The sequence below is a fragment of the Carettochelys insculpta genome, chromosome 24, assembly GCF_033958435.1.
Source record: "Carettochelys insculpta isolate YL-2023 chromosome 24, ASM3395843v1, whole genome shotgun sequence".
NCBI classification, from domain to species: domain Eukaryota; kingdom Metazoa; phylum Chordata; order Testudines; family Carettochelyidae; genus Carettochelys; species Carettochelys insculpta.
Window position 1 is genome coordinate 7,820,252 of NC_134160.1, and position 19,103 is coordinate 7,839,354.

General features: G+C 47.6%; 2 protein-coding genes across 2 annotated transcripts; both read right to left on the reverse strand.

Moving 5' to 3' along the window:
- Positions 1-8,841, reverse strand: FUCA1 (alpha-L-fucosidase 1). Its single transcript, XM_074976388.1, has 8 exons — positions 8,378-8,841; positions 6,805-6,939; positions 5,630-5,767; positions 5,028-5,133; positions 4,547-4,747; positions 3,849-4,039; positions 2,961-3,060; positions 1-1,946 (listed from the first exon to the last, which is right to left on the reverse strand). The coding sequence occupies exons 1-8, from the start codon at positions 8,719-8,721 to the stop codon at positions 1,806-1,808; spliced, it is 1,356 nt and encodes a 451-aa protein (XP_074832489.1). The 5' UTR covers positions 8,722-8,841; the 3' UTR covers positions 1-1,805.
- Positions 8,842-13,370: 4,529 nt separating this feature from the next.
- Positions 13,371-14,408, reverse strand: CNR2 (cannabinoid receptor 2). The gene has a single exon (XM_074976057.1). It carries the CDS (start codon positions 14,406-14,408, stop codon positions 13,371-13,373), a length of 1,038 nt encoding a protein of 345 aa, XP_074832158.1.
- Between the last annotated feature and the right edge of the window lie 4,695 nt (positions 14,409-19,103).

Here is a 19,103-nt window from a genome sequence, read left to right on the forward strand (position 1 = left end):
CGATTGGCTAACTAACATGAATGTCAGTGAAAAGGGAGATGGTACAGTAGTCTTGGAAAGGTTGCAAGCCATTGCTAAGCTACATTTACATATATTTTCTGTTTTGCAGCACATTGCTTTGGGAGCATCAGCAACACCAAAAACTTTGAATAGTGACACTGGGGACTACAAGCACTTTATTCCCCAGAGACTCTTGTAAAATGCAGATTGATGGAACACAGGGTGATAATTTTAACCTGGATTTTCTATGACATCTTTCCTTTTCAAACTGATCAAATAGGATTTAGGAGAAGCTTCTTTTGATTTCAAACCAATACAACCCTAGGCCGTTTTGTTAACTCAGACCAATTACACCTCTGCAAATATTTGCAAGCACAGATTATCTTCTGCCTGTAGCTCCTTCCATAAGATGTGGATGTAGTTTCATTTAAGGACAAAAATTATAAATTCAACTGATTTTAATGTTCTTAAATTCATTACATCTAATCTCCCGAAAACATTTACAATATTTATAATCACACTAATTCAACTTTAATTCACATGAAATTAATGCAACAGTTTCCCCCCCCCAGAAGAATTTTATTTTTTAAAATTTACGTATAAAGTACATTGCACATAAGAATCTAAAAAAGCACTGTTCTGCATTTCAATTAGACTTTAAATGACAGATTCACCCTAAACAGGCTGTTTAATAATGTCATATGTAAAAAAATAAAGTTTAATTTTGATTAAAAGACTAGTTTCCAGAAGTAGACTACACCATTAAGTAACAAAACTAGTCAAAAGTCAGTAGAAAATTCGGTTTCAGAGCTCCTGAGCTGGTAGCTGTTAAAATACAAATGCAGTAGACAGCTTCAGTGGAAACCTGCTCCTGCCCTGAACAAATGGACATTTTTCCCCCCCGATTTTGCATAATTAAATCGTGCACACTTACACCCCAGTCCAAAGCATGTTTCTTGCTCATAAGTAAACATGAAAATAGTCCCATCCCTCTCTAGTCTTAAAAGCAATAGTTGTACCTTGAACGTTTTGATATTAAAACATGGAATTTCTCCTTTGAGCAAAACAGGGCAGGGTGCTTACCTGCTATTCTGTCAGTCTCAGGCACTTCTAACGAACCCATCACTGTAGTAACTAATGACAGAGAGGGAGCCCTGCTAGTCTATATACACTATCAAAACAAAAACCAGTCAAAAGTAGCACTTTAAAGACTAGCAAAATAATTTATTAGGTGAGCTTTCGTTGGACAGACCTGAAGAAGTGGGTGTGTCCCACGAAAGCTCACCTAATAAATTATTTTGCTAGTCTTTAAAGTGCTACTTTTGACTGGTTTTTGTAGTAACTAAGTGCACTTTATTCACGTTCTGTGTTTGCTGACTGCAGATCTTATTTCAGCCAAATTTGTAATGGTCCCATGCTCAATTTGTTCACTCTCCCACATATCGAGTGTGACTACCATGCCTATTAGGCTGCAGTGCTGAGAACAGAGGGGGGTAAAACCTGCTTAAACGCTCAGCAAAGTTTTCTCCTCACTTTAGTCTGATCCCATTCTGCAATCAGAATCTGGCAATAAACCATTGCTACTGCAGAGCTGTATAAGAGCTGCCTTTCTCAGACATAGGAAATGTTGCAACTGTTAGGCCTTCTACCCCAGCCAAGATGCAGTGATCTGACTTGTCTTAGCCAGAGTGGCTTAGAAAGGTAATCTCTTAGATGAGCAAGTAAAACAATTTATTAAGATTCTGTCACCCTCAGAAAGTATAAAATCAAGTCAAAAAGCTCTAGTTCCCTTGCTGTCGTCACCATCAATTCACACCTTCTAGCTTGAGAGTCCAGCAACACTGCACTGGGAGAAGAGATGGGGGCACAGAGGGCAAAGTAATCAGCAACCCTTTATCTTGGGCCTTCTTCCACTTAAGCATCTCAGAGAGCCCCAACATAGTCACCTGAAGAAAGATGAAAAGAATAATATCGTGAAGGAGTGAAGAAAGGAGGGCCTAGCATCCCAGTTCTTAATGGGCCCAGCTCGCCTCACCCCACTTTACCTGCAACCAAAGCCAGGCTGGGAGGGAGGAGAAATGCCAGGAGCCTGGCTCGGTTTGGGGCTGACTAGCAGGGAAACAGGAGGTAATTCAGTGGTCTCTGTACACTAATAGCATGTCTGCTCAGCAACCACAGGAGCAAGCAATCCCTTATCGTACTCCTCTGGGAAAAGGGGAGCCCAGTGCGAGACCCAAACTAAGGGGCATCTGGACTAGTGGGGCCATGCCCCCAACTGACAGAATAGTTCAGGGCTCCTGGCCAGGAGCACAGGGAGCCAACTCTCCTCTGTTTCTACCCACCTTCTCTGATCTAGGTATTAGGCTACCCAGCCACAAGCACATTTCACTTCTGTTTCATGCAAATACTTCCTAATTAAATACATCACCATTGGCCAGTTCAGCTGAAATGTGTTTGCCAAATACAGTACAAGGCAGGTGGCGGGCAGATAAATATGATTTTTTACCAGGGAAATTTTTCTGATGGTGTTTTGGAGATGACTTAGCCTCCTCCCTGTGCCATTTGCAGTGAGCAGTTTAACAGATTCATATTTACTTTGTGTTGTCATGTCAGAATGGTCCTACTGCTTCTTGGAAGCCTCAGTTCATTTCACAGCAAGTCAAATCAATTGAGGCTAGGAACTCTGGAAGAAACGCCCCTGGCAGGACAGTGGCAGGCTTACAGGCCATGCTGCCAAGTCTGAGCCAGGGAATAATGGAGGCTTAAGGTAGGGTGAACACACAGAAAGAGGCAACACAGTTCCTTTATGACCTCTCTTGATAGAGAAGACCCAAGACTGGAACTAAGAGATGGCAATTTATACATACTTTCACCAGATTTTCACTGGAACCCAGACTGGTTAGTCTTAGCCTTTATGTACCAGAGAGGGACTCAGAGAATCAACTCTTCAAATTCCTTACGTGCGTGCTCTGAGACGGAATGGGTGAAAACAGCTTCAACACACCGGCCTCTGGCCAAGTCAGGAAGATGGCATAGACAGTTGCTCCTTTAGAAGTGTACCTGACAGAACAAAAGATGACACAGAGGTGGGACACCCACCACAAGATAAAGGCAGACAAGCATTTGGCTTTGTCCAAAGCAAAGCAAAAAAAAAAAAAAAGGACCCCCCCTCCCAATCAAATCAATCTCACAGTGCTGGGAAAGCTGGCCACACATGGGTCATCTACTTTCCTCCCATACCTCAATATCCTGGAACCATCATTCATCTGGTCAGCAGGGACTGAGGGAAGCTAAACAAAGTCCCCTTACACTCCCTGAAAACAAAGGTCATCATGCGACAGGCCCTTGCTTTAAGCTGCTGTGGTCAATAGTGCAAGTTAAGCTCTTGTGAATCTGCATATGGGTCTTTTCGTTACTCTCTTTTAAAAAAAAAAAGAGCTTAGGTTTGCAGCGTTGTGGTCTCCTTACACACTTACCATACACTTCCTTCTCTTTAAGGAACTACAACTGCCTGGGGCTCTTTAAATCACTGCTGGAGCCCTGTGTGGTGCACTCTGGATAGCACTGAGGCTGCCTGGAGGTAGCTAGTTCAAGCCCAGCCTCTTACTGGGCCACAGAACCAGCTCCCCCTCCCACGCCCAGGGGCCTGGAAAGCATCAGCCCTACTGCACTCCCTGATCCAGTACTAGGGAAACAGCTCAATACACAGGAGCGAATCGATGCCCTTCGGCAGTTTCATTTTTTCTTTGGAATTCTCAAAGTACCAAGCTCAGCCATTCTTTGCTCTGGAGATCACAGCCTGAGCTGTGTGGCTGTTTCAGAGTGGTCTTGGGTAAAGTAATCCTTACCACACACTGCTTGTGGTGTTCTCCATCTGCACTCTCCACGGCTTAGAAGCATAAATTGCCTCCCCATTAACACCCAGCCACTTTCCAAGGGAGAGAAGCCTTTCTTGGAAGATTGGAACAATCACCCCTTCTTTCGTAGGGCCCACATTGAGAAGATAGTTGCCTCCAAAACTCACAGTCTGCACTAGTTCCTGTGACAGAGACAGCAAACTTATGCAACTCCACTTTCCTTTCCCTCCTATGAAAGTAGGCAGAACTTTATTCTCTTTGTCCCTGCTACTTTAGCCACATCCCCATCATACTGTTACACCAGTTACCCGGCAGCTATTGGCCAGGCAATATGACAACAGGCTAGGGATGCAAAATCCTATTTAGTTAACTGGTTAAACATTATGTTTAATTAGTTAGCTGATTAAATGGGGGAGGTGGGGACAGCGGCTGGGCAGGCCCCTCCAGCCCTGAACCAGCTGGAGTGCCCACACCCGCCATGTTTTTTAGGGTAGTCCTACTCTGGATGGGGGCTGCAGCAACCCCCTGCCCGCAGTGGGCTACATGAGGCTGGAGCAACTCCCTTCCTGCAATTGGACCTGCACACAGGCCCATTTAGGGTGAGGCTTATCAGTCAAACTTTAACATCCCTACAGCAGATGATATCTAATCCCAACAATCCTCTTATTTATATTTTAAAAAGTTCTTACTGAGATAATATTCAAGTCAGTCATGAGCTCATGGAGTTGCATGTCGCTTCGATAGCCCCATGACCTTTTGTCAATAGATGTGCACATCTCCCACTTGTGCTGTGGCAGGGTGCCCGGCTTGTATTTATCAGCACAGTTATAGTATCCTCCATGATGGCAGGAGCAGTTATTGCACCAACGGTCATTTACCACAACAGTATCCTAGAATGAGGAGAAACAGTTCAGGGTAGAAACCATTTCGACTTAGGCACTCAGCCCTTCTACGGTCTTTCAAAGCAACAAGCACATGGGATTTGTTTTGGTTTGGTCACTAGTCTCCTGATAAAAGGTTGAATTATTATTTTTGATTAAAAAAAGTCAAACACTACTGAGCAGGGTACATGCACCAAGTTTGAGATTCCAACTTTGATTCTGCCTGTATTTGAAGCTGTGATTTTCCATATTTCTGTAATGGTCAGAAGACCCAAAAGAAATGCAATACCTTGACAGGACTATCATTGTAAAGCCAGGCAAGGAAAGAGGTAGAGTTCCAATATGTATCCGGACCTTCCCAGTCACCATCTGACCATATCAGATCCGGTTTATATCTAGGAGACAGATAATGTTATTAGAAAATTTAACAATCTCACTCCAGGGACAGTCCAAAGGGAAGACTATTGCAAAGCAATGCTTTTAATTATCTTTGCTTTCAAATACTTCTTTTAGTGTACGATATAACCAGGGAACATGTGGGGGTGGTCCAGGAAAGAAAGGGGATGGGGGACAAAAAATACACTCCTGAAATAGATCTTCACACCAGCAAGGTCTGGGAGTGTGGCACTAACAAAAAAGGGGATGTGAAAGTTGTCTTTGTGCAGGCATAATGGCCAATAAATAATATGGAGGAAAGAGTGCTCCGAGACAGAGATTGGTAACATGACCCCCTTCTCAGACAACTCAACTCCCAAATTGCAGCCGTAGAGAAGTGAGATTTGCTTTGTGGCAAGACAGCCTATGTCAAAGTGTACCCCCTCCCCTCCATGCACACCTTTACCCCACATTACAGAAAGTATTCAGGGGAAATAAAAAGGTTGTAGCTCTTACCGCACAACAAGATCATAAAGCTCTGGCATAGTTTTTAAAAAGACAAAATTCTGTGTCTTGAAGCCATTCTTTTTGTCCTCTAAATACAGAGGGTTAAACCATTCTAAGAGCGAATGGTACAGTCCATAGCGGATGTTCCTTAAATGTGAAACAAAAAATGAAAGTTGGTTTAATACAAAGTACCAGTTTGAAAAACAGATCTCATTTTCACTGCACTTGTAAAGCTTACACTATGAAATAGAAGTGACAAGGATCTACTGTTAAAATATTCAGGAACAAGCTTCATTAGAAAGTGTTATATCCACTCACAGGTTTCAGAATATTTCTTGAATTTGAGTAAATACCACACTCTCCTCCTCACATATGAAACAGGCTGAGTAACTTGCTAAAGTCACACAGCAAGTTGGAGTAAGATATGTCCAGGTTGTCAAATCTGATTCCCATGCTTTATTCACTGGACCTTGCTGCCAACCTCTGCACTCAAAATCGGGTAAAGCAATTTTACCATGTACCAGGCCTTTCTGCGTTGTGAGGGAAACCCTGGCACACATCTACCTTGAGTGCTCCAGCTTGCAGCTCCTCCAGAACTTCTTACTGAGGCTCTGGCTGCACTTCTCCACTCAGTTATTTATGCACATACCATCCACGCCTCCACAAAGTCAACCTCCTCCAACATGGCCAGTCACAGAAGGTTGGTTGTGGGGAGGTGGGGGATTGTGACTGTGGGGCTCGCTTTCATCCATTCACACAGATGTCTTCTAGACAGTGTCGGTTGCCTCCCTTGATGATTTCAAGGAGCAGTGGGTGCCATCTGGGGCTTTCTACTCCACGTCCCCTTCTAGTTCCTTTGTTTTGAACCCTTGATCATCACACCTGTCCCTGATTTCTTTTATTTGTCCCACATAATCTTTTGAATTCCTGGGCTCTGTGGATCCTCCCCACAAGATGGGTGAAGGTCTTTTAGTTGTGGGCAGGCTCACATCCCAGAACCCAACAGGAGAATTGAGTATCAAAGTTCTCTAACCCTCAGGCAGTACTATTTTGTTAAAGACCACACACATAGTGACAAACGTATCAAAAAGAACAAGGAAATGCTAATGGGCACCTAAGTTAAGAACGTGAATTAGTTTTTGGGTAATGAAGTATACCATTAAGTACAAAGAGCAGTGACTTGCCTTTCTCTAAGAGCTTGTCCCAGTTCAGCTACCAGGTCTCGATGGGGCCCTGTGTCCATAGAATTCCAGTTCCAGGATACAGGGGACCCCCAGTTTGTGAAGCCCTCATGATGCTTTGAGGTCAGCACCACATACCTGTTGAAATCAGAAACTCGAATCAGAAGGAAACAGAACCTACCAAAGATACTCCAAATCTTCTGAATCAAGCTGGTACTTGGAAAGCAAAGCGTATGGTAAGGAAGATAGTATGAAAAACTCATTACGTTGCTTTTCTGAGGATATCCATTTGCAAATTCTCTCCTAAGAGCTGAAAGGTTTAATTAAATGAATTTTGGTGCTGATAAAAAGTGACAGATTTATATCCTATGCAGACAGAGCACAAGTAGTGAAACATATGTCTTGCCCTCAATGTGGAAGGAGAACTTCTAAGGTCAAAAGGTTAAATTCAAGAATAAACAAAGCAGCAGTAGTAACTCACAGCAGCACTAAATCCACCTTAAAAGTTAGATACCGTAAAGCCACTGACTGATAAATGTCTAGTGTGCACCACTGAAGTGCTTCTGTGGTTTGACTGAACTTATGGTTTTGAGACTAATTTACAAAATCAAATCATTCCTGACTTGTTTGAAGAAACCACATCACATTAAGATCTCAGAGAAGTACTGTCTATGAGACAAAGGAGGAAGCAACTACCTAAGTCAAATCACTTGACATCTGCTCTGGCGGAAAACAGAATAAAATGGTTCCCTCTAGCTTTGACAAATGCAAGATTTAAAAGAAAAGAATGTGCTGCTTTGCTGAGAACAATGAGTCTTCAGAGTGCTTGACAAAGCCCTGGTTAGGATGACTTAGTCGGGGGTGATCCTGCATGAAGCAGGGAGGTATACTTGAAGACCTCCTGAGGTCCCTTCAAGCCCAATGATTCTATGATCCAGAGATTAGCCCAGGCAGCGAAATGCACTGTAGAAACAGGGTCCTGCCCTACACACACTTGGCCAATTGGAGGTGTGCTGCATGAGTTATGATCCCTAGTGATGCTTTGGGTGCACGGATGTTCCCAGCGACCCTGTTGCTTCTAATCCCGTGGTGCCCAACACATTCTGAACCAGTAGCCATAGCAAACTAGCCGCATTATTCTGAAAACATGTTTATCGTTCAAGACAACCACCCACACTTAACAGGCTAAACAGCCACATGTGCCTAACACGCTGGACACCACGGGGTGAATCTTTTCCATCCGTGCGCACAGTAATTTTTATGTGCACCGAGGCACGTGAGAACAAACACCAGGACTAGAAACACAAACCCCAGCTGGGGCGGGGGCGCCTGGGCGGCACTGGACTCTCTCCTGAACAGCTGCACAAGCTCCGGGCTTACAAGTGGCAGCACTGCCGGGGACTGCACCGCACCCCCCTGCCCACCGACTCCCTCGGCCTTCCTCCCCCAGCACAGCGCGGGGCCCACCCCACAGGCCACTTCCTCCCCTCCGCCCCTCTGGTGCCCTTTGCCCCAGTACGGGCGCGCTGCCCAACCCCCAGCACCCCACGTCTCCGCTCTCCCCTGCCAGCCCCACCTGGCGCCGGCCTGCTGGAAGAGCCAGGCCCAGTAGCGCGGCTCGAAGTCGCGGGTGGTGAAGTCCCCGGCGAGGTCGGCGTAGGTGGTGTTGGGCGGGTAGTGCTGCCGCATGAAGCGCTCGTAGTCGGAGCGGCGCTCGGCCTGCCAGTGCCACCAGAACCACTCGGAGCCATAGGCCGGCACGGAGAACACGCCCCAGTGCACGAACACCCCCACCTTGGCCTGGTCGAACCACTCCGGCAGCGGCCGCGAGTCCAGGCTGGGCCAGTCCGGGCTGTAATGGGCCACGCAGACCGCCCCAGCGCCCAGCAGCAGCCAGAGCGCGGCGCCCAGAGACGCCATCTTCCCCCCGCTCCGCCTGCCGGACGGGAGCCGAGACGGGCCACAGGCAAGAGCAGGAAGCGAACCTCAGCACTGTCCGCGTGACGAACGTAGGGTGCAGTGAGAAGGCCGACGCCGTGGACAAGTGGCGCTGCTCACGTGACAGGAAGTGGGCGACGCCGTCGCTAAGACGTAGAGACCACGTGATGCACAGGCCAACGCCAGGGCTGACGGCACTGAGCACGTGATATTAGAGGGTCACGCGATGTTCAGGGCATCTGTCATTGCTGGCGCTAGAGAGGCGGGGAAGAGGCTGCTGGGGTGAACGAGCTTTGTCTGTCAGGCCCCAATTTTCCTCCTTGCAGTTAGCAGCCCCCCCTCGCCCCCCAACTTGTCCGATGTAATCCAGAGCCATGGACATTTCAGTTACGTACAGCTGGGAAAGCCCCTTTGGGCAGGTGTAAGACAGTGAGTCCCTGGGCTGTAAAAGCTTTATGAACCCGTACAGAAATGCGAACACGCATCCATAAAAGAAGTAACAGATTTCAACGTCTGTGATGGGATGGATGCTGAGACCCGGCAGCAGATCGTGTTGTGCCCTCCCTCCCCCCATGAAATTTCCCACCCCCCACTTTGTGCACCCCGACATAACGTGCAGGGCGGTGACATTGCTAGAGAGGCACTGACCATGGGATAGGTGGGGGAGACCATTGCTAGAGAGGCAAAGGACATATAACGTGCAGGCCAACGCCACTGGCACTGACCACATGATGGGTAGGCCACAGGCCCAGGGGGATGAGAGGGTAAAGTGGGCAGTTGCCCTGGGACCCTGTGATTCAAGAAGCAGAGGCAACTGGAACCCCAGTCCCTGTAAATTGCTGCTGGAGCGCCACACGGCAGCCTGAGCAGTGCTGAGTTCTGCCAGGGAGGTGCAGCACAGTGAATTCCTGGCAGCTCTCAAGGCTGGCAGGGGGCACAGTGTATTCTGCACACCACTGAGGGCTGCCTGACCCAGCCCCTCCTCTTCTTCCCAAAGCCTGGCCCCTTCGAGGAATGCAGAGCCAGGGCAACCCCCACTCATATTGGTCAGGGGCCTGGGAAGTCTGTCAGCCCCTCTGCCAGGGTGACACCATTAGTAGAGAGACACCTGCTGACAGAGTTGTCCAGTTGGTAGGGTGATTCAGCGCGGTCATTCCCGGCCCCATGCTTCTGGGGGCTCCACGGCAGCACCCAAACTAATTCTATGGATGGGAGAGACCTGAAGATTACGGGACCCTGTTGCAGTGGCACCAAGGTCCTCCCCCAACTCCTGCACTCACCATGTGGGTGTCAGGAGCCATAAACCCACCACTGCTCCACCCTCCCCCATCCCACTTCATGCAGCTTCTCAGCAGTGGCCAGTGGCAACTCTGGTCCCAAGGTGCTCCACTTCCCATCACCGCAGAGAAGCAGGAATGCAATGGGCCAGGAGTGTGGCATGGTATGTCAGAGTGGAGCGTAGCAAGGAAGGCTGCCAGGCCTCTGGCTCCTGCCCCAACGTGTTGAGTGCTGGGAGTGAGGGCGGAGGGCAACTTCTGCTGCCACCATGTCAAGCCCCCTGTAATTCCCCAGGCTGCGTTGCTTGGGCGAAGGGGAAGAGGGTGAGGCAGAATGGGTTGTAGCAGTGGATTTGGAGAAGGGGTGTAATGGGGATGGAGGGAACGTCTGGTGGTGGTGGGACCTGGACTCTACAACTGGAGCATTGGAGGGGGGGTTGCTTCACACACCCTGCACATCCCTTAGTTTGGCCCTACACACTGTTCCCTTGAGGCAAGGATCACACAGTTCATGGGGCATTCCGGCAGCATGTGCTAACTCTGTGATCATCACAGCTCAGGCACTGAGGGATGGGGTAGGTCACTGGGATCCTGGGAGCCCATCTCTAAGGCTGGGATGAGCTTGTGCATTATGCGTGGCATTACTCCCATGGGCATCTTGCCAGCTTGGAGCTGACACAGCCCTAGCCTAGAAGAGCTTGGTGTAGCTCAAAGGCTTGGCTCTTTCACCAATAGAAGCTGGTCCATTGTAAGCTATTGTCACTAGTGTCACCCTTACTTCTGCACAGCCTTCATTGCTGGGCAGCCCAATAGCAGTTAATATTGGCCAGGTACCCAGCTCTGAAGGCAGTGTCCCACCAGCAGCAGTGCAGAAGGACGGCAGTACCATACCATGCTACCTTCCTTCATGTGCTGCTGCCTTCAGAGCTGGACAGCTGGAGAGTGGTGGCTGCTGACTGAGTGCCCACTTCTGAGGCAGCAGCGCAGAAGGTGGCAATATTGTTCATGCCGTCTATTCCTATGTTGCTGCTGGTAGCAGTTCTGTCTTCAGATCCGGGAGCTTGGCCAGCAGCTGCCACTCGCTAGCTGCCCAGCTCTGAAGGTAGTATCACTGCCAGAAGCAGCCCAGCAGCAAGGTAGCTGTACCAAAAAAAACCCTCTACAATAACCTTGCAACTATCCCATAATTCCTTTTTGGATCAAGACCTCTACAATTACACTACCATGAAGTTTCATGAATCGCTGAAATCATGACAATTTACTACTTTAATATCCTATGAACATAAGAACAGCCAGTCTGGGTCAGACCAAAGGTCCATCTAGCCCAGTATCCTGTCTTCTGACAGTGGCCAATGCCCGATGCCCCAGAGGGAGTGAACAAAACAGGCAATCGTCAAGTGATCCCTCTCCTGTCATCCATTTCCAGCCTTTGACAAACTGAGGCCAGGGACACCATTCCTACTCATCCTGGCTAATAGCCATTGCTGGACCTAACCTCCAAGAATTAATCTAGCTCATTTTTGAACCCTGTTAAAGTCCTGGTCTTCACAACATGCTCTGGCGAGGAGTTCCACAGGCCTCCCATGAAGAAAAACTTCCTTTTGTTTTAAACCTTTTAAACCTGCTACCCATTAGTTTTATTTGATGACCCTAGTTCTTATGTTATGACTGTGAAATTGACTAAAATGGATTGTGAATTTGGTAGGGCTCTACCAATAAGGGCTGCGTCCTGCAAGGTGCTTAACTTACACTGAATTTAATAGGTGTGTGGGGCTCTCATCACCTTTGAAGCATGTTCAGTACCTTAATGTATTGAACCACAATTGCCTATACAATATTGCTGTCACAACATCACAATGGCCACAAACACCTCCCTCCACCACCTTGTGCTACAAAAGTTTCCCTGCTGAAGATCAGCTGTGATTTGCAGACAGCAACAAGATTTGTTGAAGCCAGAGAGTAACACAACGAATGAACCAGAACTTTGGCTTGTGGCAGACAAGAAAGTGGTTAGCAATTGCAAAACAACCTGTTCAAGGAGCTCACGGGTTGACACAGTTGTGGACTCAGTCTGGTAAACTAAAACAGTGGGCATGGTGTCTGTTGTTTATCTGGTGCTTGTAGCACACCCATCATGGTGCTATCTATGACACCTACTATGACAGGGGTGGCCAACCAGTTAGAGATGAAGAGCTAAAATAGCAGTGGATAGAGTGCAAAGAGCCACATATTATATATTTATTTTTATGTATCTGTATATCTATATAGAGATAGACACAGTAAACTCTTCCATGTCCAGAAGCCCAGGGACTGGGAGGTTGCTGGATATTCAAATATTCTAGATAATAGAGAGGTATACCTAGAAAATATATAGGACTAAAGAAAAACAAGATTAGATATTAAGAAACAAACAAAAATGTAGGCAGAATACTTTATTTCCCAACAGTAGTATTGTACACTGCAAACTAATACTTTATTTCTTTGTAAAAACAAAAAAGCAGTCAACTAGCACTTTAAAGACTAACAAAATAATTTATTAGGTGAGCTTTCATGGGACAGACCCACTTCTCTTGAAAGTGCTACTTGACTGCTTTTTTGTTTTGATAGTATATAGACTAGCACGGCTTTCTCTCTGTTACTATTCAGCATGCAAGGCACTTTATTTCTTTGTATTTACTTTCACAGAGCTATGCTATTACTGTTGTATTTGTATTGTAGAGCTGGTCCAATCTTCCTTTGGCTTGGTGTATCTGCTCACTGGGGGGACCATCAGTCTAGATCAGTGCCGAAATTTGACCTTTCCAAGGCGGAGTGCTGAAATTTGACCTTTTAACCTCTATGTACAGTCCGAGTGCTTTTAAAAGTCACTTTTTATAGTCCCTTATAGTCCTACTTACGACAGCTTCATTAATAAACAAATTAAGACGCAGAGCTTTACTGTTTAGGTGGTGTTGGCCTTTTTGGTCTTTTAGCTGGTCTTTTGTTAATCCACAGGTGGCCTGGCTTTGAGCAAGCTCACGGCTACAAGGTGGAGAAGGGCGGGGCTGAGCTCCCGCCTTATGTGCTGGTGAAAATCGGTCTGCATGCCACTCTTGCTGACCCCTGGTCTAGATTTTTAAGTTACTTACTGTGGAAATCGATGGGAATTAGGTGCCTAAATACCTTTACAAATCTGGGCCCATGTCTTTTGCAGTGGTCCAAGAACAAGGTAGGTAAAATTTACAAATGTTTCATAATACCATTACATCTAAATGGCTCTGTTCCCTAGGCAACGCCTTCAGTCACTCATCCTGCCAGCATTGGCTTTTCTTCAAATAAACGATTCAAAATCTGTCACGTCTTCCCTGTCAAACCTCAGGCTTTCAGCAGATTTATGTCCACATTGCACAAGATGTCTTCACTGCTGGTTTCTATTGGTGAGGACTTCTGAGTGCTGTCTGCCTCTGGGAGGTTCTCAGAAATGCTCAACTTCTTCCTGAACCATGAGCAGGTGTTCCTCAAAGAGGAGCGCAGCTCCCTGCTTCGGAGGGCATAGATGAGGGGGTTCACCATGGAGTTCAACAGGCAGAGTGTGCTGCAGAAAGCAAACACCCTTTTGATGTGATTATTCAGGCTGGCAAAGAGGCTGTACATTATGAGACCCAGCACTGGGGACCAGCATGCCACAACAACTGCCAGGACCATCACTAATGTTTTGACGAGCATGACGTCCATCCTCATCTTCGCATTCCGCTGCCTGTCCTGGGTTTGGCATTTCTCCATGTACACTGTGTGCTTATGAGCCTTCCACAACACCTGCCCATAGACATACACTATACACAGCAACAGAAGCATGACCAGGGAGATCCAGCTTGACAGATATTGATAATCAACAAAGGGAAAGAGATCAGAGCAGGTCGAGTTTACCGTGCAGCAGTTCCACCCCAGTAGAGGCAGGAAGGCCGTGGTCGTGGTAATGATCCACATCCCAGCCAGGGCCACCAGAGCCTTTTTTCTGGTCACAATGCCTTTGTAGCCCGCTGGCCGGTGGATACAGATGTATCGGTCAAACGCCATCAGCAGCAAGCTGCCCAAGGATGCCGTGAAGGACATGTTGACCCCTCCAAGCTTTAGCAAGAAGACCTCTTTAGAGGAGTCCATTCTGTTGAAGACATGGAAATCCAAAAAGCTGCAGACAAATACAACGCTGGCCAGGACATCTGCTAGAGCCAAGCTGCTGATCAAGAGGTAGGAAGGCTTTTTCCTGATCTTCGGGGAAGAAAATATCAGATAGATCACGAAAGAGTTTTCCAAAATGCAGAGAAAGCACAAAATGGAGCACAGCACAGTGATACCTATTTTCTGATCAGGGTGGCTAAGCACCATGTACTCCTTCATGGACACAGTATTCATAATGCAATTGGTCACTTCGTTGGTTTGATTTGTCTCACATCTCCCCATCATGTTTATCCAGGAGCAAGGCATGTTCTTAGTGAGCCTTCAGACGCTGTTCTGAAAAAGAAAATGGAGAGGGGGACAGAACTTATAGTTGTATCCAGTGCAAAGAACACATTATCATCAACAATAACCATGGGTTCAGATGCCTCCCTCACTATTTCCTTCCATCTTTCCCTGTCCAGTGTGAAGTGGCTTAGTTTCTGTAGACTAGCTCCACATCAATCTACTATATCACCTCCCCATTCTCTGTGGGGTCGGCTTCTCCTATTTGAGCTGTCCACGCATATATAGTTAAAAGGACATGAAACAGAGACTACCCCTCCCCTACTCAAATGCCCCTTTGCAAAGTGTTTAAGGATTTGAGAACTTACAAAGGAATAAAGAGACCAGTGAGAAATATTCATAGCCTTTCTGTCCAAATAGTTGTCTAACTCTGGGCTTGTCTACACTGGTTTTTTTTTCCCCCAGAAAAAACCCTTTTTTCTGGGGGAATATAAACCCTCTTGCGTCAAGACTGCAAAGCTTATTATGGAATAACAGGGCATTTAACTCAAAATAGTCACTCCCCCTGAAACAAACAACTTTTGCCACCACCCCCTCTTTCAATTTCAAAATTGAATCGGTGTGTACTAAGCAGAGATCATTACGACTTAATTGGTGTCCAAGGAGGCATCCCGTCATTGCTCTTATTTCAAAATTGGGCTCTCTAGGGCAAATGCTCCATTTTGAAAAGCTCTTGCCGTGTGAATGCTCTTTTCAGAAATAACTTATTTCAACATTAGAATGTTGAAATAAGTTATTTCTGAAAAACCCTGCAGGATAGTCATAGCCTCTGAGTGGGGACTGGATAGCCAAAGGTAGTAGTTGCAATGGGACAGACATAGGGCGATGGTATATCTAAGTTGTCAGGCAAATCCTGCTTCTCTAAAAGTGAGTCGTTCCACTGATTTTATTTTAAATTTCTTTTAAATTTAAATTTAAGTTCTTTTAAATTTATTTTAAACGACTTGTGAAATTTAAAGGAGCCAGATATGGTCCCAAATCAGTAGCGATCCAGAGCTGTTGTACATCTGATGGTCTCTATGTGAAACAAGGAGGTGATTTTCTTGCCACTCCGATATCCTGGTTAATTGCAGCAGAAATGCCCTAGATTCCATTTTCGTCACCACAAGGAGGCTGTAATAACATAGCTTCCTATTTGACAAGTGGCTGAACATATTATACTCCAGGCCAGTGGTTCTCAGCCTTTCCGGACCACTGGTCCCCCTAAAGACTGTAACTGAGTGTCACAAGGCCCCAGGTAGTCTGTCGATGGAGGGATTGCAAAAAGGGGACACTTGCCCCAGGGCCTGGTGATTGTACAGGGTCTGTAGCCTCAGGCCCTTTAAATCGCTGCTGGAGCGCTGTGTGACGTGCTCCAGGTAGCTCTAAGGGTTGGTGGGAGTGTGGCATGGTGCATTCTAGGCAGCACTGAGGGCTGACTGTCCTTGGCTATGCCCCTTTCACCTGAGGCCACACTCCATACGAAAGCATGGAGCCATCCTCCTCACTTGTCCAGGGACCATGCATGGCTGTGGGCTCACCTGCTGGAGACAGACCCTTGGCACGTGGCAGCAGATTCTGCAGAGCAGGATTACTCAGGACACACCATAAGACCCATTGTCTCTTCCCCACTGCATGACAGTGGAACTCACCCACTAACACGGCCAGCCTTCTGGAGAGACCCTGATGCTTTAAGGTTTATGGATGTTTTCCTTGCTGAGTGGGGAGACCCATAGAGCATTTCACTAGATACAGGGAGCCTAAGCCCTGGGAAAACACTTCCATAACTTCCCCAGCCCATACAACAATCGCAGCTTCTCTCAAGCATGCCTTCTTCAAACAAACTGAGGACTGAGACCTGGGCAGGGCAGGTGCCACATGCAATAAACCAAGGCAGGAAGTGCTGCACACAATGGGAAGCAGAGGAACCTGATCCTGACTTCACTACAAAGCTGATGCACAACCACCAGGTCACTTTTGCCTGACGTGGAACTAATGGCTCCTTAGCACCATGAGACGTGTTTAAACCCTGTCCACGTCAGACACACCCCTTTGCTCTCTGCTCGCTTATTACACCGCCCTCTTCTGAGCAGACTCACAGAATCTTAGAACACTAGGACTGGAAGGGACCTTGTGAGGTCATCAAGTCCAGTCCCCTGCCCTTACAGCAGGACCAAGCACTGTCTAGACCATCCCTGGTAGATGTCTATCTAACCTGCTCTTAAATATCTCCAGTGATGAAGATTCCAAAACCTCTCTAGGCAATTTATTCTAGCGTTGAACCACCTGGACAGGAAGTTTTTCCTGATGTCCAGCCTAAACCTTCCTTATTGCAGTATAAGCCCATTGCTTCTTGTCCTAACCTGAGAGGCCAAGGAGTACAGTGGAAGGCCTGGCAGGAGAGCTGCACCTAGTGTGTACCCGGTTGAACACTCAGCCTGAGTTTGTGATGGGAAATGATCAGCTCACAAGGGACACAGCCCAGCCCTGGGCAACCACACTGAACAGTTCTTGGCTCTTACACAGCTCTAGTCATCAGCAGATCTCACAGGGCCTTACAAAGGAGGTCAAGGGCATTCTTCTCATTTCACAGCTAGGCCAAATGAGGCCTAGGGAGGGAAATGACTTGACCAAACCACTGAGAGCTGCCTCATACCCTAGGACACAGTGGGAGAGGGACCTGGCGCCCCACCCCAGAAGGGCTGGGGCCAATGGCAAAAGGGGCAGGGCCTAGGGCATTCGTACTGCCGGGACCATGCCACTGGCCTGCCCCACCTCCTGTTGGCTCTGTCCAAGCTGTGCACAGCTGCAGCTGCACTACAGTGGCAATTCAAAGGGCCCAGAGCTTCAGCCAGCGCTGCTGCTACTTTGGGCTCTGAGCCCCTCTGAAAGGCTGGGCTTGGGGGCATCTACCCCCTAAGCCCCCCCTGCCCCAGTCGGCGAGCCTCAACAAGCCAGTTCCGGCACATGAAGATAGCTCATGTCTCTGAGGGCCTGTCCTATGCCCCACCCACTAAGCCATTGCCAGCACCCAGGATGTTTCCATGAAATCTTTAAAAGACCAAATTCCATGAGACTGCTTCGATCATCTGAGCCTGGCCTGCAGCCTTCAACATTGCTGCAGCCTTGAAAACTTAGCTACTGTGATATAGAGGAGAGCTGGGATATGCAGGTGTCCGATTTGATGCTTGAATGATACCTTCTGGCCTTAAAGTCTAATCCATGAAAAACTAGCGGCCTAGGGAGCAGCCTCTGAGGCCTTACTGGGCAGCCAGCTTGATCCCCAGACTCAGCTGTCAGTAAGTGGGATGATGTAGGGGAAGCCACTCAATCATACAATGAGCTTGGCCAGGACACCAGCCTTACAAGGGAGAGCTGGATGTGACAGGACATTGCAAATACCTGTTGCTGGACCACAGCCGATTGAGGGACCATGTTGGGGAGGTAGTGACATCATAGAGAGATCCTGACATCAGCCAGGCAGGACAGAGGAGCAAGGCAGGGGGCACCCTCAGAGACTCCAGTGCTTTGAAGTTGCAAGACTCCTTCTCAAGGTCTCTCCTTGGGGCCTAAGAAAGAATTAGGAAGATGAGCATGAGGAGGCACCTCACTGAAGTTTTCTTGGTTTCCTACTACTGATTTGGCACTCCCTGTTTAGAAGGTAAAAGCCTCAGAGATGTTTGCGACCTGTTCAGTCTGATCCACCTGATACTAGCTCAATTCTAGGCATAGAAATCACTAGGTTAAGGTGATTTGGTTTCCTACCAAGGACTTTGTCCTGTAAAATTACTGGGGACATTGAGGGGTTGTCCTTTTAGGCTTCCTCTTTCCTTCTGCTCTCCCTCTTTCTCTTCTTCTCCCACCCCCACTTTTTACTTTCCTCCCTGCCTTCACCAAGGAGAGGGTTGCTATCACTGTAGGAGGCCCTCACAAAGAGGTGGGGCTGCCAGAGTGCTCAGAGACTGATCCCCTCGAGTGATGACCTGGGCCATCCTTTTAGACTTCTGCTGAAACTCTGCTGCCCCCCAGCTCTCAGAGTCTCAGTGCTGATTGTCTGAGCAGGTGGCTATCGCCACAGAAGATTCAAGTCCTTTTGTTCTTTTTAGGTCCAGACAAATAAGTCCTGAGCAATCATGGATTTGATTGTGCTGCCTTACTGCAACTACTGTCTCTGCCCAGTTCCTGATTCTCACTAATGTCCCAGTTTTAATTCAATACTTGCAGAACGACTATGAACAATTGTCGGTCTGTAGCTAATTTGAGAGCATTCTGTGTTTTGATCAGTCCCAAGGGGCTGGCTAGTGGCAGAGAGAGGTGGGTGTGGCAGTGACATCACAAAGGCCTGTTTCAGGATGTCAGCCTACTGGGGAAAGGTGGTGAGATGTAATGACCTCACATAGAGACCAACATCAGCCAGGCAGGACAGAGGCACAACCTCAGACACAGCCAAATCCCTCCTTTGTTGGAGGTCCTCCCAAAGATGTGGGGCTGGAATTGCTCTGAGACTGATCCCCTCTGGAGATGACCTGGACCATCCTTTGGGGTGTCTGCTGAGACCTCTCAGCCACCCACATCTCAGTCTCATTTCTGACTGGCCAAGCAGAGGGC